Raw genomic sequence first — 22,429 nt, forward strand, 5'->3', positions numbered from 1 at the left:
CAACAACCCAGTGAGTTCCAGCTGAACTGGAACTAGCTGGAATGAATGAAAATAAAATCAGGTACTGCTCTTCAGAGCAGTAGAGCATGTGAGAAATGAGCACTTTAGCATCTTGTAAAAGGACACTGAAAAGTAACTGTAAAGATTTTCTTGTGAAAGTGGGACATAACACTTCCTCTGTTGGATCTAGGAGGGAAGACATTGATTATTCCTGTCATATTTGAATGAAGAAATGTAATGATGATGCATTGGGATGATGGTTAAAACACCAGAATAAGCATATGGAATAGTTAAGAAAAATGTGGCTAACAGTCAATCTGTAAATCTACAGGTCAGGTAGAACTACAATGTGATGTCTTGGAAAGCAGCTTAGATGTGCAAAGTCAGCAGCCCATGTTTTTGCCAGTAAAGCAGTGTTGGCCATGAAAAAGATATTTTTTGTGCTTCATGTAACAAAACAGTTTTATTGATACACCTTTGGCATGAGGAAGATATGCTGTCTGATTGTAAACCATGAGGCTGTCCGGGCTGGCTTTCTGCTCTCAAGCCACATGTGCTATGACTGTAGTGCTGTGATGTCCAGCGTCAGAGATGAAGAGCTGGGCACAGCTTCCAGAGCTCCAGACAGATGGCCCAGTGGAACAGAAGTCTACAGCTCATGCAGGAATGCTTTTATATCTCTGGTGGGAGGCTCCAGGCAACCTAGCAGAACCCCAAATACAGCAGGATGCGGTAGGAGTATGCTTTATGTTCCTGGTTGCTTTTTAGATGAGGTGCATTCCTTCTCCAGGTGAGACATGAGTTAAATGTCAAAATCAGATTTTCTTGAAAGAAAAAAGTGGTAATCTTAGCAAATATAAGAACTTACGTAAGGTGGGGGTTCCTAATTTGCACCTAGCTGCATGCCTGAGAAGAAAAATGGATCATATTTCCTTGCCAAAATTGCTGAGACTTGTCAGATGGTAGCTTTTTGTCTAAAGAGAGTAGATACAGCTTCACCCATGAGTTTGCTCCCAGATGAGGAGTGATTATAAATTATGTAGTCACAAATGGACTATAGAAAATAGTCTGACATTTTTTTATCCATCTTTATATCCATGCAGTCTTTTGATTGAGGAAGTTTCAGAGTTGTTGTGCGGGCCTTCTGTGGAATGAAGCTGTATTTTGAGAGACAAGGCTTAGAGTGTTTGAATTAAATACCTTGAATTTTTTGTCTGGAGAGAAAGCAGCTGCTCCACAAGAGAGGAACTGTGTGGGTCACAGGGTTATTTATTGTGCTCTATACCTACTGGAAGGGGTCTCCACTGGACAGTGCTGACACAATGAGTAGTGATAAACTGAAGAACTGAAAGTTCACCTTAAACTTAATTCTTGATCAACTGAAAAACATCCTAGGAAGCTTAGCACCCAGGTGGGACAATTACTGTTGGTGTGTTAAGAGCCTAAGAGCTCACCCTTCTCACTCAGAAAGAGCCCTACAGAGCAGTAGTCAAAGGCAAGGCAGAATTACAAATGGAATTGTACAAGCAAGCAATCAACCAACAGCAGGTTGTAACAGCCCCCATCCAGGGCTTGTGAACCTCATGAGAAGAAAGGAAGAATGGGGGAGAAATATCCCATGCCATCTAACAATGAAGGCATCGACAGGTGAAAACAAGGCTTAGGCGGAGGGGTACAAGCAAGACCTATTCACAGCCAGTTGTAATATAATGGATGTTTTATGGCAGGTAAAACCGAAGCTGGAGAGAGACTGGGCTACTGGAGATACAATGCAACCTACACCAGAGCCTACAGGGAAAGGAGTTGTAAGTATCATAGAGTGTTTTGGGTTGGAAGGAGCCTTAAAAACCTTTTAGTTCCAACCCCTTGCCACAGGCAGGGACACCTTCGACTAGACCAGGTTGTTCCAAGCCCTGTCCAACCTGGCCTTGAACACTGCCAGGGATGGGGCAGCCAGAGCTTCTCTGGCCAACCTGTGCCAGTGCCTCATCACCCTCACAGGGAAGAACTTGTAACAAATACCTGAAATCAAACCTTCTCCAGGCTGAATAAGCCCAGCTCACTCAGCCTGCCTCCATAGCAGAGGTGCTCTAGCCCTCTGAGCATCTACGTGGCCTCCTCTGGACTTGCTTCTACAAGTCCGGGTCCTTACGCTGAAGGCCCAGAGCTGGAAGCTGTCCTCGCGGGGCGGCCCTGGAGCCCCCACCCGCCGCGGGGCAGGCCCAGGCCCAGGCCCAGGGTGGTGGGGGCGGAGCCGCCTTTTGGCGCCAACCGTTCGCCATGGAGCCGGAGCGGCTGCGGCGCCGTCTGAGCTCCGCGTTTCGGCTGCGCGGGCTCCTTCTGCGAGCGTGAGTAGCGCCGGGATTGGGGCGGGGGGCGCGGCGCGACCCAGCGTCTCGCCGGGACATGCTCTGCTCGGGCAGGGTCTTTTCACGGCTTCCTCAAGCCCAGCGCCTGCTTTCGGGGCGCGCCCCGGCGTCTCGCGTTGTGATGTGGGCCAGGTTGGACGGGGCTTTGAGCAATTCGGTCTAGTGTGAGTGGGTCCCTTCCCGTGGCAGGGGGGTGAAACTATATGATCTTTAAGGTCCTTTCTAACCCAGCCTGTTCTATGATTTTGTCTATGATCTGGTTAATCCTAGTCTTCCTAAAAGGTGGCTATAGAGAATACGCAGGTACTTTCTTCTCAAGGATACACAGTGGCAGGGCAAGAGGCGATGGGCACAATGTTAAAATAAAATATTCACTGTAAGAACAAATAAACTTTGGCGTATGTAGACTAGAGAAGTGGAATCTCCCTCACTGGAAATACTCAAGACTTGGCTCAGTGGGGGTCCTGGATTGCAGTAGAAAGTTGGATCAGATGGTCCAGAGGTCCTTTCCAGTGTGGGCTCTTCTACAGTCCTACGACTAAATAATTCACAAAGAGAGTCGTGAAGCCCAGGGCAGGGCCAAGAGAGGGGTGAAAGCTCCATTCTTGGAGATGGTCAGAGTTTGACTGGACAGTGCTGTGAGCAACATGACCAGCCTGTGCTGTTAGACCAGAAAGCTGGACCTTAGCAGTCCCTTCTGCCATGAATCTTTCTATGAATCTATGAAAATGAGGTTCTCTGTATCTGCTTATCCTCAGCGTTTTCAATCCTGGTGAGTTTTGTCTTTGTTAACTAGTGCAGTGTTTCACAGTACTGATTATTTCTACTTTTTTTGTCATAAGCTGTTTAGTGATTATGTGCACATCTGCCAAAATTGGCATAGTTTATATAAACGGTGTTGAATATTAATTGCTTTTTGAGCTGACTTCCTTCACTGGAATTAGGGATGCTCTAAAGTACCTTACTGAAGCTCTTCAGTCCATCAGTGAAGTAGAACTTGATGACGTAATTGAAAATGTCATTGATGCCGTCGAAAAACAGCCTTGTAAGTAAACAATTTATTTTTCTTAAGCTTGCAAAGTTTGTCTTGCGCTTCGAATGTTATTGAGACAAAGAGATATTGGCAGCATATGCACTGAGGTATCATTCTAGTCTCTGGGTTGATCAAGATAAATGTATTGTTGGCATTTTGTTTTGTTAAATACTGAAGTTTGTAATGGCAGCAAGAGATATTGATCACATTAAAAAAGTTGGCAGCCTGGTACCTCCTGACTTTTCCAATAGTGGTGAAATTTTTTAACGCCAGTTGCTAAAAGCACTTAGCTGAGTTTGTGTGGACATCTTTGCATCTAAAACTGTGATAATTATTAAAATAAACCAAAGAAATAAGGAAAAATTTAATTAATTTGTTATTCAGTAGTCCAGGTACAGAAAAGTGTTGTTGGCAGCTCTAATCTGAAGAGCCTAGCTGTGACTGCAAGAAGAAAACGGTTGCATTCCTTCATGAGATGACTGCCCTCACATCCAAGTGGAGTAGGAGATACAAGTGCCCCAGTGTAATGGTCCAGCATGCTAACTTATACCTACTGTGGCTGGAGTTTTACCATCACCTGGCTGTTCTCCAAAGCAGCAAGGCAGATGCTGACGTTATGTGAACCTAATCTCAGGATAGTAACATTGGGCAGAAGGTTTTGATAACAGCTGGGGCACTGTAGCAGCTATAGCAGCGTGGCATGTGAAAGTACATTAAATTCTATAAATTACTAAGTCCAAAATTGCAATCCAGAAAACTCCTGGAAAATCCCATAAAAACATGAAGCTTGGAGAGTTAAGCTTTTTCTGGTAAAGTTCTCATGATGCATTTGGTTCTGAGCATGCCCAAAACTCCACGTCTTGGCAGGAATTTTCTCCAGAGACTACCTCCTTAACTGGGACAGTATGTCCTAAGGTACACAGATCCAGTGCTCCTGTGCACCATGAAAGGCATGGCATAGTAGGTCAAAATACACTTGACACAGTCTGACAGCACAAAACAGGAGTTGTAGCACCTTCAGTTAAAGAATATGACTGACAGAGGTTTGATGCCTGACATATATGTGTTTATTGATCAGAGCTCATGAGAACTAGGAAACTTGGGCTCACTTCTGGGTTTTGGCCAAGAAGATTGAAATCCAGATTAATGTGATCTCAAATAAATACTAGGCCTTAGGTGAGTTAAGGAAACTCCCAGTGTAGTCTATTCAAACCTAATTAAATCAAGAGTGGTCACATGCTTGTTCCAGAGTTTTACTAGAGAATAGACTACAGAAGTTATGACTTTATGTTCTTCCACTATTCATGGAATAACAGATCATAACTGATCAAACAGGGAGTAAAAGTAGTTTGAAGAACTGGTCCTGATCATGGTTATGTACCTGGTTATGTACCAGCATAAAGCCTGCTGGTACAAATTAATGCATCCACATTTTTGAACAAATTTTTATCAGTACAAGAAGCTGTAGGGCCAATGTAGAACATGCAGTCGGTGCATTCTCAACGTGTTTTTGTCTAGGGCATAATTTTGTGCTATAAATTCCCATGTTGTCCAGCTCATGTGTGTGAGTCGTTGGAGGTTAGGGGTAGAGGTTTGTAGACCAGAATGCTGGTCTCTCCTGTGAGTCCTGCTAAGCTCCCTTAGTGCCCCTTTTGCTCTGCTATTCATCCCCATCTTACAGGAATTGTGATTTTAAGTCCCATGCCCTGAATAGGGAGCTCAAGGGCAAGTTTTCACGTACTGATTTCTATTCTGGGAGCCCAGCAGTTAGCCTTGGTAATGTAGACCAAGTCCTTTTGTCAATCTGCATTGATTGGTCTTTCCTTCAAGTTCAGCAAAACACTGGTATTTAGAAATATTTTTAATTTCATTTATCAATATAAATCCATGAAGACAACAATGTGCCTATCTCCAAAATTGTGTTAAACTGTTTGAATAATTAAAATTTATGACAGCAATCTGTGTAATAATGTTCTGGAATAAAATTAACCTCTAGAATGTGAAAGCTCAGTTCTGACACATTTGTAGTATATTTGGGAGCTTTGCATGAACTATAATTGTCTTGTTCTCCATGTTTAGTGAATTAATGGTGGGCGCAGTATGTGTGGTGGTTATTTTTTCACTAGAGATGTATCCTGGTAAGAATATTAAGTGATCATTTTCTAAAGAGAAAACAGTGTGTTTCATTAGCTTACTGAAAATGCGCTTGTTTGTGTAATAAATTCCTCTGAGAAGATTGAACCATTTTTTGCAATATATTTGAGACCTGTTTACTTTCTTACTCAGTGCTTTCCACAGGCTGCAGTTTTAATCCTTTGAAATTTTCTTTTCAGTGTCATCTAATATGGTTGAACAATCCACAGTGGAAGCAGCTGTCCAAGAATGTAGCCAGGCATCAGATGAAACTACGTACAGTAAAATTCTTTTTCATTTGAGGTTTATGGGAGTTGGTATGCATTCTCTTAGTTCTTCTCAGGAAATAAATGTCAGGTGTTTTCTGCGGTGCTACACATGCAGTAATTGCTTTGTGCTTTTGTCTTCCTGATACTGTCTTTGAAGGTTAGTAATGTTCCTTCTTAGACAATTTGTTCTCATGGATAGGCCTCCAGGGAGTTCTAAATATAATGCTAACATTCTGGAATTAAGATGCTGTGGTTATGTGTTACGTGTGACACAGGTTGAATATTAACCAATAAAATAAACCAATGTAGAGAGAACTTGTTATTTCTCTTCATGTTTTTAATTGCTTTTCTCTAGATAAAAATTCTCTAAGTTTTTTTTTTTTTGTGTGTTTCATAATATACTTATTTTCTGAAAGCACTTGGAAATTTTCCTCCATGGTGCTTGTTTCTGCTTTTTTTGTATGGCAGGGCTGATTGATTTCCACTTTCCGATAACAAAGCAGAGAGCAATTACTTGAGTTTCTGAGAACTTAATTTGTGATTGTGATGAATGTGTTTCCTTTAGTGTTTATGCTGTATATTGGCATCATAATGCAAAGCATGAGAATAAATGGCTTGGTAGGCATGTCAATTAGATACCCGCAGTTTCTCAATATGAAGCAAATTTGGTTTCTACGTTTCTCTTTGTTGTTGGAACCTTTATGATGCAGACAGTTTGAGAGTGACTTTTCTTTGTATCATTTTGTATACTTAATGTATTTTTCACTTCAGAATTGAAGAGAGCTCTGTATGCATAGATTCTTAATACAAAGATCTGAAGGGAGAAGCTCTATGATCACAGGGCCAGCCTGTACAATTCTTTGGAATTATGATGCAGAAAGCTTGAAGGCAAAGTTTTATAAGAAATGCACTCTGAAGCCTAAGACATCAATGTTTGATGGGCAGTGATGGTTTTCCATGAACCTTAGTGAAGGTTCATGGGATAATATTATCTACTCTGATGAATTTAATCCACTCACAGTAAGAGGGAAATGAGAGGCATCAGAGGAGAGAGCTGAACCAGTAAATATAATGGGATGTATCAACTTTTAATCATCTGAAGAGTTGTGCATATCCATTGTTTAAACCTATTCACATAAACCACGCCAAGGCTGCTCTGTTGTCAAAAAAGATAGCAGAGGATGGTAAAGAGAGATGTATCCTACTCTCATGTCTAAATAAACTACTGAAGAGTTTCCTGTTTTGAATTAGAAAATGCAGTAGTATCCAGTAAGTAGAGTGATGTGGGAGAAATGGTGATAACTCAGAGTGATAGTGAGCAAAACGAATATAATTTTATTCAACATGTTTTGTTACCCTTTCATCAACTTTAGTTAATGTTGTAAATGTATTCTTGTTTCAGAGAAAATGTTTTCAACATTATTGGAGCCTTTGATATTCCACATTATATTTATAATTCAGAAAGAAAGAAGTTTCTGCCGTAAGTCTAGCATATTTTAACAACCATTTCTTGTTTTAAGAAAAAAGCCTCTTTTTCTATATGGTTAAAAGTTCTGGTTTATAGTCTTTTTCTCTTGGGTCTACTCATCTCAAACCTGAATGAGAAAGTGAGACAATTTGGTTTCTTACTGTCTGAAGAGCTAGTCCATGATGAATGCTGACTCATAAATAAATGTGCCATTGGGTTTTCCTAGTCCAGTAGCGTGAAACTGAAATGGGGACGTATATCTCTCATAGCAGGGTATTTTGTGCTGCTGTGATGTTACTGGCTCTGAAACTTCAGTGTTTATCAGGTAGTAGAAAGTGCAACCATCTTTATACTACCTGATTAATAAAAGAGACAGTAAGACTAAGGATTGGATTATTTTTGGTGGGTCCCGTCCCCAGTTTGGCTGCTTAATTTTTCTTTTGTCTGTTGCATGTATTTATTTCTTAGGCTGTAGCTTGCAGCTCCCTGAAGCCCTGGGGCATTTCTAAGGAGAGCTACAAAAGCTAAAAAAAAAAAAAAAATTAGGAGCAACTGGTATCTCAGGAGGTTGGAGAAAGAAAGAAGTAATTGGAGGAATTGGTTGTAAATAGTTTGCTAACTAAAGAATTTACCTTTAACAGCAAGCAGTCCAGACTGCTGAGCCAAAAAGAAGCTGTGGTTTTAAAAAGCTTGAGTGGTGTTAGCTGAGGGATGGATAGTGGTGTTCATTGCAAGGGCTTGCAGCAACCTTCATGTAATGTGCACTTCATATTCCAGCCTTGGCCCCTGGTTCTGACAGTCCAGCAAAAGCAATCTGTGTTTGCAGTAGGAGTTTTATTCCAGTGCCACCTTCTAGCTTTCCAGGCTATTGGAACAGAGAGCTTCATGAAGGCAGTCAGCTAACCAAGAGGAAGAAAATACTCTTCATGCCACTTAAAAGGTGTACCTCCCTTTTTAAAAACTGATCTCTGCAGAGTCCCATTCAGGAAAAATAAATCTCAAGGCCTGTGAGTTAAAGGAAAATTAAATGGATGTAGCCTTCAAGGTGCAGAAACACAGGATTCCTAGTCTGAATCTTCCTCATTGAGTAAATAAATTATGCAGTAGTGTTACAGCTTTTGCATCCTCCTACAACTTTCAGATCAATAAGTCATTTCTGTGTATGGAATGTACCTTTTTTAATCTTGTGTTAAACTTCTTGCAGTCTGTCAATGACCGACTTTCCTGTACCAAATTTATTTGGAACTGCCAGAGATAAAGCGGAGTTGTTTCGTGAGCGCTACTCCATCTTACAACAGGTCAGAAAGAAGCTTTGCTTTATTTAACAAAATACATAAACAAAATGCTGGGATTTTTTTTATTCTTAGATGTACAGCAGTGGTTTGTGTTGAGGTGCTTTTGTGAGCTACAGTTTAAATAAAATCTAAGTAGGAACAGGATCTCTACTAAGGTTTATCAGTCTCAACTGTCACAATACAGCATGATGGATTCATGTGTTTCTACATGTTAGCATCATGTCATAAGAGAGAATTTTGTATTTTATGTGTCTTGCTCTTTTTCCTTCTGTAGTCTGACTCTGCACTACGTTTGATTAGCATGTCATTGTATGTAGTGGTTGTTGAGATACTGCAAACCTGAAGTTCTTATTCAGAGGAGCACTGGAGCATTGAAATTCACTTCTGGTTTAGTTAAGTTTTTCATTTTCCAATTTCCAAAACGCTCAGTGAGAGCCAGCCACCCCATGTCACCTCCTGATGGAGTATGCATCTTGTCTTTTGAGCAGCTTCAGAACAGGATTCCCCAACGTGGCCTGCTCTGCACCACTGTGACCATAGCTGCAGGTTTGAGAGCAGCTGTAGGTAGTGGCTCTGGACCAGTGCACACAGACAGAAGGAGTCAGTCCCTCAACACTCACTGTATGATTATCCCTCATAAGAGGGTCACAAACCTGTGCTTTCCTATTTTCCACTCACCCCACAGGCTGGGATTTAACCCCCTGTCACCTGCTTGCTCATTCTGCTTCTCTCTTGTCATGCTGCCCAGTGGGAGCAGTGACGGGATGGGGAGCAAGCTGCTGATCACACAGAGAGTGAGCACAAGTTTCTGTCTGTACCACCCTGTAGGCAGCAGGGAGGCACCTGGCTGCCTGTGTGAACTGCTCATCCTTTGGACCACATGGTAGTTGCATGCACAGGATCAGATACCTCAGAGCAGTAACAACTCTTTGTCTGCCAGGGAATATGCTGCCACTAGGAGTATGTATGCTGCAGTTTGGGAGCCTCTCCCCTAGAACATCAGTTAACAATTAGCTGAAGAAGTTTTAGTTCATACAGACAGTGATTAGGATTAGTGAAACCTGCTGCAGTGGGCACACTCACACAAAACATGGCTTCTGTGAACAACAGCTGGAAGTGTCCATAGTGTGTACATATCCTGAAACCTTTTCCTAGACTGCATTGTGCTATAGCACCTTAACAGTTTCACACAGACTCTCTGTTGTACAGGTTTTGTGTTTGGTTGTCATAGGTACTCCTTTCCAACCTCTGGGAAAGTGAAAGTTCAGGTCACTGTGTGGATGAGGGTGGCTGGTAGGAATTACTGTGTGTGTTACATGGGCTGGTAGCAATAGGTTTGTTCTAAGGGGAGGGTGTTAGACTGCATGAAAAACAATGAAAGAAGTGAAAATTCCTACAATGCATTTTCTTTATGCTCTGTGCAGTTTATCTCTTAGTTTAACTTGCTGCTATTACTAACAAATAAAAATTGGTTAGTTTTAATAAGGCCCCACCCTGAAGAGAAACCTGCTCATTTCCACAGTTAGCATTTAATACACTTTATGTTCCATTGCTCTCTCACCCCTTCCTTCTAGGTAGCAGGAATGACTTTTTAGAAGCATTACAGTTGCTTTGATGTTACATTTTTGGGCTTAGTTTTATTGTCCAGTATCATCAATTTCCTAGGAGAAAATTTTTGTCAAAAGAACTGATTGTGCTCAACAAATCAAGTGTTGCTGGATAAAACAGAGTAAGAAACAAACATTGCTGAACAAAATGGAGTAAGAGAACTTTTAAAAGTATTTTTTATAGTGGTTGGAATGAACTGGCCTTTTGACAGTGCTCATTAAACTGGATTACTTCAATTTTGGTTTCTGCAGAGGACTCACAGACATGAGTTGTTTACTCCTCCAGCAGTCATTTCTCATCCTGATGAGAGTAGGAGCAAATTCCAGGTAAAATATCTCTTTTTCTTTTTTTTTTTTCTTTTTCCCTCACAAAGGAGCTGTACTTGTGTTATACTTTACTGCAGTAATAGTTCTCTATTGATGTCTTAGTTTTGCATCCAATATGAGCAATCAGTGCAAATGGGTTAATTTTGATCATTTTTAGCCTGTGTGTCAAAAATGCAGTTATTTGCCTCAGATCAGCATGACCAAAGCACTGAAAATCAGCTGTGAAGTGCAAGAGAAATGTGGCTTCCTGACGTGGAAGAACATTAGCTGTTCAGCTTATTACACTTTGCTTCCCTCTGCTTGGGAGCATCTTCCCTGCTTTTTTACTTTCATAAGCACTATATTCACAAACTTACAATTGAATAAGGTAATAACTTCAGTCTGTTCTGTTACCATCTCAGCTCTCTCATTAAATGCTCTCGCTTATCTACTTATTACATATTTTTAAAAAGAGATGAGTATGTGTGTCACTGGGTCCCAAATAACAACTTTGCTCAACTTCCTTACTTCTCCCTGTTCAGAGCATGCCATCACACACAAAAAAAGCAACTGACCTTAGATGAGTTGAGTCTTTGTCTCCATCCAGGCTTTGTAGGCATCTTTCTCCCTTGACTGCTTTCTGTCTTCTCTGTCAGGAGTGGCAAATGCATTGCTTCTGCTGGTGTTGTAGGATTGTCACTCTTAACTGCAGTTTGACCAGATCAAAATATGTTTGTCTAGAAACCTCAGACAGCATGTTGTGTGAAGTTACCTGTCTTACTCTGGAGTGTTCTCTCATCCATTAAAGGTTCCTTGATAAAAGTAATTAGTGTTACTCTGTGGGTGTAGACTGGCCCTGTGACCCTGCTGGGGATCCAATTCCTATGACTGACATTCATAAGCAACAGCAGAAATTGCCATTTATTCTTTTCAGTTTTAATCCAGTTGTAAGCAAAATAATCACAATAAATATTTACTCGCTAAGCAGTTCTTTGTGCTAGCAGCAATTTTTAGAAATCTTTTCCCAAACTTTGCTACATTTGACATTCAGAAATTTGCTCCTGATTTTTAATCATAGAATCATAGAATTTTCTAATGAGTCTATATTCTCTTGTAGCTCATTTGTGTATTATGTAAAAACATATGCTGTAAGGTGCTTCATCTTGCCTGCTTGTGAATAGGTAGGTGGAGAGTTTGATTTAATTCTTATTTGATTCTTTGTCTTTGGTTCCAGCTTAAAACAATAGAAGCTCTATTGGGCAATACAACCAAAGTGGGAGAACTGATTGTGCTTGGGATGATAACTCAGCTTAAGGAGGTAGGTTGCTTTTTATTGTGGAGTGTCCAGGTCACCGTTCATTCAGTGTTACAGTATATTAGAAAATGATAAGACTTCTGTTTCTCGCTACTTTATCCTGTCATATGTTAGTTGCCGAACTTCCATCAACGTCAGCAGTGCAAGAGCCGTTCCCTAAGCAGAGACTTCCACAAGCAGTCGATGCTAGTGTGTGAGGGGAAAATGTCTTTGTCTTCTCACTGCAGAATTTTGTAGTACTTTGTGTCGGCAACCAGAACCAGATACACTTTTAAGGCATGCCCCTTCTTGAAATGCTGGAGCTTCCAATGACTGTGTTTGGACTTTGCACTGCATAGGACTCTGTTAGTAGGAGAGGGGTGGACCAGCAATCCAGACTGCAGCAGCTCAGAGGGAAGGTGCTAAGATACACTTACTATAAACTACGTTGTTTTCAGTTCTGCTAGTATGTGCTAAGCTTGCAATATTAAAAATGGCTAAATTATTTCTAAATGCTGACTGATAGGTGCTTCTGATTAAATCATTTATGTCTTTGGGTGTACTTTTCTTTTTTAATGAATATTGTTTTTTAGGGGAAATTTTTCTTAGAAGACCCTACAGGAGTCATCCAACTAGACCTTAGTAAAGCAATATCCTTTTTTTGTGATGTAAGAGTTGAAAAAAATTTCTTATAGGTCTGAAGAATTTGAAATTTAATAGTAAATCAATACTGACCATAAAAATTATGTATTGAGAACTGCAGCTCTTTTTCCTTCTTTTCAAATCACTTGATTGCTACAGCTCAGTGCCCTTTCACAGAGTGTTAGGACAAGGTTAGTATTCCTCCTAGTGGCAGTAGAGCGTGTTCCTGTTTGTGGGCTGTTTATGAACTTACCTGCTCAGTTACCAGGTAATTGCCTGGCTCTTAAAGGCAGCCTATGAACTTTCAGTAGTGTCCAAATGCATTACACCAGCTAGAAGCAAACTTTGGCTGAAGAACTAGTTTAAGAGACGTGACCTAAGAAAAATATATTTCTTAACATTTCTGCACCAGTTCCACAGTGGCTTATATACTGAATCATGCTTTGTTTTGGCAGAAGGTAAAGCAGACTATTTTTCTTAGCTTGTAGTAATTTATTCTGTTAATGGCTATTGCTGCAGTTACATGTCTGCCAGATGTGGCTGAACAGACAAGTCTCATGTTGATGAGGCTTGACCAGAAGCTGAGTTTATGCCTGAGATTTTTGGCCAGAAGCCTTGCCAGAGCCATGTGGGCTCTGAAGGCACAGAACAGAACTCTGAAAATTGTGATTTTCGGTGGATGTGAGCATCTGTAGTAGCTTTGTGGATTGGCCTTAGTTAGCCTAGCTCCAACATATTTGGAGGAGATATGAATAGATTAGGAAGACAGACTAGAATAATCAGTGTGATTTAACAATCTGAAAATGCTGCTTTCTGTTGGCAAAGCTTTGGTCCTTCAGAGGCTTTAATGAGTCTTCATTAAAATTATGTAAGGGCTTGCAGGTTTGGAGCCTTGTTTTAACAAAATAGTGGACATTTATGTTTGTACAGTATTGCTCTGTGTAGTGTACATAATCCCAATCTGTTTTCAAATAATATGTTTTATGTTTGGAATTTGTAAAGTAAGTAGAATTTAGGAGCACAATTGCTAGCAGGGATAAGTATCACCCTATTGCTTCTGCTCCTCTAACAGGTGAGACAGTTCTTGAGAAAGGGTGCAGTTTGATGGAGACTCTTCTGGGGCAAGGCCAGCAAAAATTATTTCTGTTCACCTACGTTCTTACTTAGCTGGGTTGAGAAGGTTGTTTATGTGGCTTTGCAACAAATCCATTCAAAGAAATGTCTGGGGTAAATAAAAATAGTTGGTTTCTTGCTCAGCCTGTTTTTCAGCCGGGTAGTTCTCTGGTCTGGTTCACCACTAAACAGCCCTGGGACTGGTGCAATCACAAGAAGGGGATTGATGGAGGCTGGGACTAGCTATGCAGCACAGCTGCCAGTTGTCTGAGTAATGTCTAGGAAATGACGTTGTTAGAAAAACTAAGTGTTATTTTGTTGTTCAAAAACCTCATAGGTTGGTATGAAGATGAAGTTTTTCATGTGAATGCTTTTGGATTTCCGCCTACTGAGCCTTCTGCAAACACTAGGTATAAAAGTGGCTTTTGTCAGATTCACTCCATATTTTGTTTTCAGTTTCTAATAAGCACATTATTTTATAATTTCTGTGACATTAAAGTGTGCTACTCTTCTCCCTTCCCAAATGCTTTAAAATAAATACAGTTTTAAGGAAGCGGTTCTGGGACTTGTTAGTCTACTTGGACCAGCACTAAAGCTTGCGGTGTTGGCAGAAAACCCTCTCAAGAACCCTTGGGTTCTGCATATTAACAGCAGTCGGGATCTAAGCCCTTCTCAGATGTAAAATCAGATAATTGCTACGAGGGAATAAGAAATTCCTTGTAGCTCAAAGAATGAATGTGGGAAAGAACCCAGGATAAACATTACCCTAATATGAGCCAGGTTGGATGGGGCTTTGAGCAACTTGGTCTAGTGGAAAGTGTCCCTGCCTGTGGCAGGGGGGATGGAACTGGATGAGCTTTAAAGTCCTTTCAACCCAAACCATTCTATGATTCTGTGATCTTTTAATTTATGGCAGGGCAGCACCCTTGCTTTATGTCTAGGTGACTGCCATTTCTCTTGGTTTCTCCATGAGGTACTAAATTATTATTGATACCATCTGAGCTACCTATTATAATTAAAATTGTTTAAGAGAATCATAATCAAAACTGCTCATGATTTGGGAAAGAAACAAAAAGAACTAACTCGAATATTTTAATGATGTAGAGCCTTTTATGGGAATATAAACTTTTTCGGAGGACCTTCATCAACTTCAGTAAAAGCTTCTGCAAAACTAAAGCAGCTGGAGGAGGAAAATGAAAATGCCATGTTTGTATTTCTTTCTGATGTATGGCTGGACCAAGCAGAAGTACTGGAAAAGCTTCACACAATGTTTTCAGGTAGGTGAGAACTGCTTTGACTTTGAGCCTTATTTAAGTGAATTTTTATCATTTTCCTTAGCCCTTAGCAGCCTTGGTGGGTGGATGAATGCAGCAAGGCAGTCTGATGTCTGGCTGGTCCTTGATCCCCAGCTGTGGCTGTGTCCTATGTCCCCTCTTTGGTGTGGGCTGGGAAGTCTGTGACCCCATGGTGAATTAATTCAGGGAATACCTGAGCAGAAAGCTAATTGCCTTTGTTGGAGAATTAGTTTTATGCTGGTTTAGCTTTGTGAACTCTTCGTCTTGTGGTCACTCACATGAGCATCCCTGTCAGGCAGGGCAAGCTGGACAGTGTACAGCAAGACAGTGGGTTATGTGCCTTTTCTCAAAAGTATACTTATAAAGTCAGGCAACAATTTTCAAGAGTTCTGTTTTTGCTGTATTGTGCATTTTTTATAAACTTCCATTTTGAGAAAGCTAGAATAAGCCCAGCTGTTGCATATTTTTGTAGGATCCCACTGAACCCCAGCCCAAAGCCAGTGAAGTCTCACTCTTAGTGGAAGCTATTTGCATTTCATGATTGCTATTTTATTTCTTTTGGATCTTTCTCTAATAGTTTTTAAAAACTGGATTGTATCCTATTTTTGCAAGGTGACACTTCCTTTTCATAAATCACTTAATACTAATATTGTTTTGGACAGTAGCCATTTTATGTACTCTGACAAGAATGTTTCTCTTGCTTGTGAAAGTTATGCTTAGGCTTAGTTTAAAATAAGACTGGATGCTTAGTTTAAAAACTTCTTACTTCATTGGAGCCCAGTAGTCTCTCAAATGCTTGCTTTTCTCTACCAGAGAAAAAATGTCAGTTACTTTTAGAATATGAACTGTTTCTTCCATGTATCATTACATTGGTAATGTTGACAACGTTTGGATAGCGAGCATCTGCAAGGCCTGTGAATTGCTTCTTTGTTACTCCAGGGCAGTTTTGGAACAGGCTGTCCTTTCAATTCTAGGAAGATTGGAAGTGGTAGAGGGTGGCTGCTTTAAAAATAAAAACCAAAAAATTAAGGGTGGGAAATTGCTACTCACATGAAGAAAATAGGATACAAATTACCACACTCACCCAAAAGTTACAAAACCAGTTCACTGTCTCGATCAAAGTTGTCAAGATTCTTGAAGCAAACGGAACTTGGCCTCACTTTTTGTGTGCTGAAGTAATACAGGGACTTCAGTGACTGAGGTTAATACGCTGAACACTATTGGCAAAGATGCATACATTGCATTTACTGTTTTGAGACTTTTTTAAAGAGGCAAGCAATAAACTTCATAATTATAAACTAGAAAATAATAACGGAGTGGAATAGCAAGGCAAAAACATTGATGAGCCATTTCTCTGGCATAAACAGTTCTGTCCTGTTTACCAAATAGATTGAAGAATAGTGAAGTAAATCCAGGTCTGGTACTGCATGTTAGGAAAATGGAGAGTAACCTGGAATGTGAGATGGATGAATGAGTAGATATTTTTATTTTAGGGATGGGAATCAGATTTCTTTTTTCTCTTTTTTGCTAAAAAATGTGTGTTTCTGGGTGATTAGTGGTATTGTGAAGATTCCTCAGATTCTTAAAATGCTAAAGCAGTTCCAGTTCCTGTTGCTTTATAATGCAAAGAGTGAATTTAATGTTGGCATAGCCCTTCAACTAAAATGATGCATGGAGGTTAATAGTAACCCATTGCTACTACTTGCTATTTTTCTCTTAAAGGAAGTAGCTCGTTTTTAAAGTGTATTATTTATATAGTGACACAAGTACAATTATAATGACTGGGTCAGTAGTTAGTTGGATACACACAATGAATATTGTTGAAACTGAGTCTTTAAATAACAGAGGGCTCTTTTTAGTGACATTTGTATGTTGCTGTCGCCCTTTTTAAGCTAACAAAAGCTGGTATCAAGAAAATAGTTCAGGTGTATTAATAGCAGCAGAGCTTGAAGTGCTCTTTCAGTTTCTGCCTTTCGTGGAATGGTCTGGAGGCTGAATGCTGAAAGATGATGAAGGGAATGGATGTACTCACAGATACTCTCTTTCACCAGGTTATTCGGCTGCACCTCCAACCTGCTTTTTCTTTTGTGGGAATTTTTCATCTGCACCGTATGGAAAAAATCAAATTCGGTCACTGAAAGGTAGGGAAGTCTTTGTGAACAGTCAGACGAGTGTATTAAATTAAAATAATGATGACAAAACAAATGAAGGGAGGAGAGAAGAAATGCTTATTTTCTAAGTGACACATATTTTAATGTACTGAAGTTTAGGGGTGATTCAGATAATGTGTTTTCATTGTCTAACTAGGTGTTTTATTGTCTAATCAGATGGCTTTTTTTCCTGACTCTAGGTTCTTTGAAGGCTCTTGCAGATATTATATGTGAATATCCCAGCATTCATAAAAGGTACATAGCAAAGTGCAATGAAGAAGGAAATTTATTTTGTGAGCCTTTGCTTTAATTACTTTGAGACTAACAGATACTATATTTTCTCATTATTGTGAACCAGCTATGATCAGATAGCAGGGTGGTTTTGTAACAGGACTCTAATTTTGTTTTGGGAGCTGTGTAAGCTTTTATTTTATCTAAAATAGCTTGGTCATGGAAGCTGCTATTGAGTGAGCAAAGGTAAACTGCCTTTTCCTGAAACATGTTCCTCATGGATTAAGCATGGCCCATGATTCCCCAAAAGTGCTATTTGTGTGATGCCTTTTCCCTGGAATTCTCTTGAAATCAACAGGGTTCTGTCTGAACAGCGTTGCTTTATAAACTGATGTTGAAGTCTTGATGCTGCTATGAGCACCTAAAGGCTTTCTGTACCAGCCACAGAAAATGTCATCTGAAACACTTGACTGCTGTCTATACAGAGACATTTCTATCTTTTCCATTCTTGCATACATGGTTCTCCATGGCTGCTAGTTTAAGAACTAGTCAAAGTAACACAATCTTGCAAAGGAATCTGTTTATTCCTTCTTGTGTCCCTGCTCTATGGGAACCCCATTTCAGGCCTGAAGAACAAAATCCCTTCTACAGAGATTTGAATATACAAAGGAAAGTAAAATAAGATGGAAGCCAGGCTTATCCTTTCTGGCTTCTCATCTTTGAATTCGTAACAATAGCCCTTAAGCAGATCTACTTTCTAGAATGAGACCCAAAACCAGAAATGGCCACAGCCCACAGCCCGTGAGCTCATGTGAGGTGTAAGGAAGCGTATCTCCTGTGCTGATCCTCCGTCCTGTGTCCTGGTGGGGCTCTTGTGGTGTGCCACTGCTGGATTATCTGGGGTTCTTGTATGGGATAGTGGAGCCCATTACCAGGAAGTTCAGAGCCAGGCTGCTAGAACCTGGTCTGTCTCCCTTCCCACAGTCAGTCCCCCTTGCTCAGTGAAATTTTTAAGGTTTCTTCCACTTTAGTGACAAATGGATATGTATCTTATGCCTTAGCTGTGATTTATGTGATTCTTAAGGCCAGGAAGAGCTGTTACCTCTGCCCCAGAATAAGTTATTTGCATGCATCTGTGGAGAAGTGGCAGCATGTAACCAATGTTTAGATACTTTTAGGATCATTTTGTATGTGATTTATTGGAAGTGATTTATTGAACTTTTTACAGTAGTCGATTTGTGTTTGTTCCTGGCCCTGAAGACCCTGGTCCTGGTTCTGTTTTACCAAGGTCAGTTTGCTTCACTTTCTCATATTTTGAAATTTTGAGTTAAAGAAAGTGTCTTTGTTAATAGATCTGTTTCTATTTATTTTAGACCTCCCCTGGCTGAAAATATTACTCAGGAATTCAGACAGCTGGTGCCATTTTCAGTTTTCACCACAAATCCTTGCAGGTAATAGTGCAACTTACTGCTGTTTTTCATGTTGGTTAATTTTTAACTGAATGACTAACATACGTGCATATGTACTTTTTTAAAATACCAAATTTTGGAAACATTGGTCTTGAATATTTTCAAATGAATAGAATTCTTTGGTTGCATTAATTGTAACTAGTTTTAAATATATTAATATATAAATCAATTATTGATAAAAGGAAGTGGTGCTAAAAGTTTGATAGCAAGTATGAAAATCCTGCTAAAAATATTGTGTCTATTGAAGGGAAGAAAAGTGGTATTTTAATTCAAATGTGCTTTTTTATTTTGCTCTAATAGAGGGCTGTCAAATTCATAATGCAGGTCCCTATCTTTTAGTTTCATCTTAATTTATTTAATTTCATTGATGTTTTCCACATAGGATTCAGTATTGCACCCAGGAAATAATTATCTTCCGTGAAGATCTGGTAAACAAAATGTGCAGAAACTGTGTCCGCTTCCCCAGCAGCAACATGGACATTCCCAACCATGTGAGTTAGTTGTGTTCAGCCCTTCTTGCTAAGAACTTCTTGACTTTTTGATCAGCAGGTCAGCATTTGGGGTGCTCTGATCTGCACTTACCACACATGGCTGGAGTAGCCAAGAGGGATTGTAAAAAGGATCTGTGCATTTAGTACTATTACCTTCCTTTCCATCTTGACAGTAAAATAACTGAAACCATGATACCAATGATGCATTGAGTCATTCTGACTGTCCCTCTGCAGGTGCTCTTGAATGCAGAATGTCATATCAGCTGACAGCTGGTGTATGTGCACCAGCAAGGAATGTCATACCAAGATATTTGATTCTTAAAGGCAAGGTTTAGCACTTTAAAAAAAAAAGAAAGAAAAAAAAGAAAAAGATTTTATGTATTATCCAGTGACATTTGCAGTAGAGCAGCATGTCACTTTTCCAAAAGGTCATCTGCTTCCTTTGCTGTCTCACTTGAAGTCTTAATCCTGCTTTTGATACATCACCACAGCACGCTGAGCTAAATTCTAGTTAATGAATGCCCAGCAGGAGTTGATGGGACTGCCTGATATAACTGAATGAGAGAGATCCAGGCAATACTGGCTCATTGCAGTGATGGGTGGAGTCTATTTCTATTTATTTTATAGGGATCCTTCTGTTTGTTCGACTCAGAAACTTCATTTAGCCCTTTCTTCCTTCACTCCATCATGACAATGCTCAGTTCCTTTGTGAACACAGAGAATCCACTATGGACAACGAAATACCTTGGTTTTGGTGTGTACGTTTGCATCCATGTATGTGTATGCTGCAAGCTGTCACTTCCTGTACCCACACGTGGCTTTCCCATGCTTGGAAAGGAAGGATCATGAAAGAAATGTAGAATTGTGTATTGCAACACTTTCTGCAGATAAGAGAATGGGTGGCTTTAGCATGCTTCAGTTTTTCTCTGCGTTTTTCTGCCTGACACTTGTTTCTTTAGTTCAGCCATCAGTGTAAAAAGATGAATAGAATAAGGAAATTTCGTTACTGCCTTTACATTGAGTTATTAGTGTCTTTAGGCCTTGTACAGTATTAAGCGGAATAATCTGGCCTGTGCTTGGTACATCATTTTCTTTCAGCAGTAGACCATTCCACCAAGTTGTTGTAGTAATTTTGGCCCTTTGAGGAAAATGGAGCTAAAGAGTAGCTACATGATTAGTTAGAGATAATAATAAAAACTTTCAAGGGGCTTGAGGAGAGTTTCGGGAACCAAAATACCATGGCTAGAATTTGGCAGATGAAAAAGAGAGTTTCATGGGGCAGATAGTGTCTGGAGCTGGGCAACTTCCAGAATAGACAAAAGAATAAAAATAATTTGGGAATCAAATTTTTTCCACAGTTCAAGAAAAAAAATGTGCTCTAAGTGTGGGTCTTATGGTTAACTAGTACTGTAAGGAAAGCCATGAGAAACCAACCAACCCTCCTCCTCTCCAAAAAAAACGTGACATGAAAGTTATGGCAATGTTGGTATACCTGGTTTGGAGGAACAGGTCAGCAGATTCTCTGTTGGAGAGTCTGATCAATGACATAACTTTGACGTCTTCGAATATTGGATGCTATACCAATATTAAGGAAGGACTTTGTGTGTTAAAAGAAACCCAAAACATAACACAACAAACAAAACAGCTGCTGCTTTACGACAGAAATCATTAATAATCAGAGGGAGTGAGAGACACACAAAAGAACCCGTTTCCAAGTTCAAAGTTTCTTTATTAAGAATACCCCTGCATATATATATCCCTACTATATTCCTGCATATCAGCATGTGCAGGAATTAATTAGACTTGTAAAAATGGTTCAAACTAACTATTTATGTTTATCTTACAGTTTGTAAAGACCATATTATCACAGGGACATCTGACGCCACTTCCACTGTATGTTAGCCCAGTGTATTGGGCCTATGACTACTGCCTGAGGGTATACCCTGTACCAGATGTGCTCGTGATTGCAGATAAATACGACCCCTTCACTGTCACCAACACTGACTGTGTTTGCATAAATCCTGTAAGATTTCCTTATGCTTTACCAAAATAAGAAAGGGGTGCAGTCATATTCAAGTGTGTCTCTTACTCTTTGTACAGTACATTATTTAATGCAAGTTTTGTATATACATTTTTCTTTCAGGGTTCATTTCCAAGAAGTGGATTTTCATTCAAGGTATTCTACCCCTCCAACAAGACAGTTGAAGACAGGTAAATAATGTTCACTTTCTCATTTAAAAGGAAGTATCTTCTTATTTGCTGACTTTTTAGTTATCAGGAGGAACACTGAACATCAACTGTATAAAGAGAGTGAATGTTCTAGCAGTTTAATGTAGACTTCTGCTTCATACTTAGTGTAAGAAATCCAAATGCCTAGACCTAAAATAATACATTTAGGAAATGCAGTCAAATAACAGTGATGAAAAGCATGATCCAAAAGTAAAGGGAAAGATATACTGTACTATATGACTTTCAGTAATTGAGTCCCCATTGGGAAACACAGACATTTCTGGAGATGATGCTTGTTACATAAGTTAATTATACTTAGGAACAATACTTGGTTCATTTTGTGACCATCATCAAGCCCAGAAGCCACTTTCATGCTTTGCTTTCATATATTTTAAACCTGTACTTATTCATTTCAACTGTGGTTTTCCAATGACTGGAAAAAAAGGCCAGCTGCAACGCCAGAAATTACTAAAAAGTATTAGAGGGCTTAAAACTGTGATGAAAATTTGCCTGTGTGCAATAATGATGGTATAACCCAGTGGGAAAAATTCAGACTTACCTTGTCTGATTATTTCTTGCCTTGCTGCAGAAACTGTGTTTTTGTCAAATGGGAGTGTGTAACAACCCCAGCCCTCCCAAGGGACGTCATGGAACCTTTACCTGAATATAGAAAATACAGAAGATATCATACTATCAAATGCTTTTGGTCTTTAAATAAATGAAAACATTATCAAGTCTTTCATACATCAGAAAAATAGGATAGTATTGTGAATTATCTTTCAAAAAACCCCACTAAATTCTGGTTTTTTGTTTTGTATTTTCAGCAAGCTTCATGGTCTCTGAATTTCTGCAAGACTGCAAAAAGGGAGCATTTGTAAAGCCAACTGTATCACTCATTTCAGGTGGACTGATTTTACGATGTATTACAGACTGTTCTTAATAAATGTCAAGGTCAAAAATGGTGTATTTTGTACACAGACTTTTAAAGAAAAGATACGTATGCTGGTTTAGATGAAGTGTAGACCCACAGTGAAG

At 39.7% G+C, this 22,429-nt stretch overlaps 1 protein-coding gene across 1 annotated transcript; it reads left to right on the plus strand.

Moving 5' to 3' along the window:
• The first annotated feature begins 2,234 nt into the window (after positions 1-2,234).
• On the plus strand, positions 2,235-22,357 carry POLE2 (DNA polymerase epsilon 2, accessory subunit). Its single transcript, XM_057403831.1, has 19 exons — positions 2,235-2,348; positions 3,314-3,414; positions 5,736-5,811; positions 7,207-7,284; positions 8,477-8,570; positions 10,427-10,501; positions 11,715-11,798; positions 12,368-12,424; positions 12,826-12,874; positions 13,867-13,939; positions 14,634-14,806; positions 16,876-16,965; positions 17,175-17,229; positions 18,434-18,493; positions 18,579-18,656; positions 19,057-19,165; positions 21,012-21,188; positions 21,309-21,376; positions 22,219-22,357. Exons 1-19 carry the CDS (start codon positions 2,281-2,283, stop codon positions 22,235-22,237), a joined length of 1,584 nt encoding a protein of 527 aa, XP_057259814.1. The 5' UTR covers positions 2,235-2,280; the 3' UTR covers positions 22,238-22,357.
• Positions 22,358-22,429: the final 72 nt, after the last annotated feature.

Source organism: Pezoporus wallicus, unplaced genomic scaffold (assembly GCF_028554395.1).
Source record: "Pezoporus wallicus isolate ANWC-B61680 ecotype Strahan unplaced genomic scaffold, APGP_CSIRO_Pwel_v1 contig_7227, whole genome shotgun sequence".
Lineage (NCBI taxonomy): Eukaryota > Metazoa > Chordata > Aves > Psittaciformes > Psittacidae > Pezoporus > Pezoporus wallicus.

Excerpts from the sequence above, each read along its gene's own strand:
- POLE2 (XM_057403831.1), top strand. The coding sequence starts at position 2,281 with ATGGAGCCGGAGCGGCTGCGGCGCCGTCTGAGCTCCGCGTTTCGGCTG. Across the intron at positions 18,494-18,578 it reads CCTGGTTCTGTTTTACCAAG|ACCTCCCCTGGCTGAAAATA; the intron begins GTCAGTTTGCTT and ends TATTTATTTTAG. Across the intron at positions 18,657-19,056 it reads TTCACCACAAATCCTTGCAG|GATTCAGTATTGCACCCAGG; the intron begins GTAATAGTGCAA and ends TTTTCCACATAG.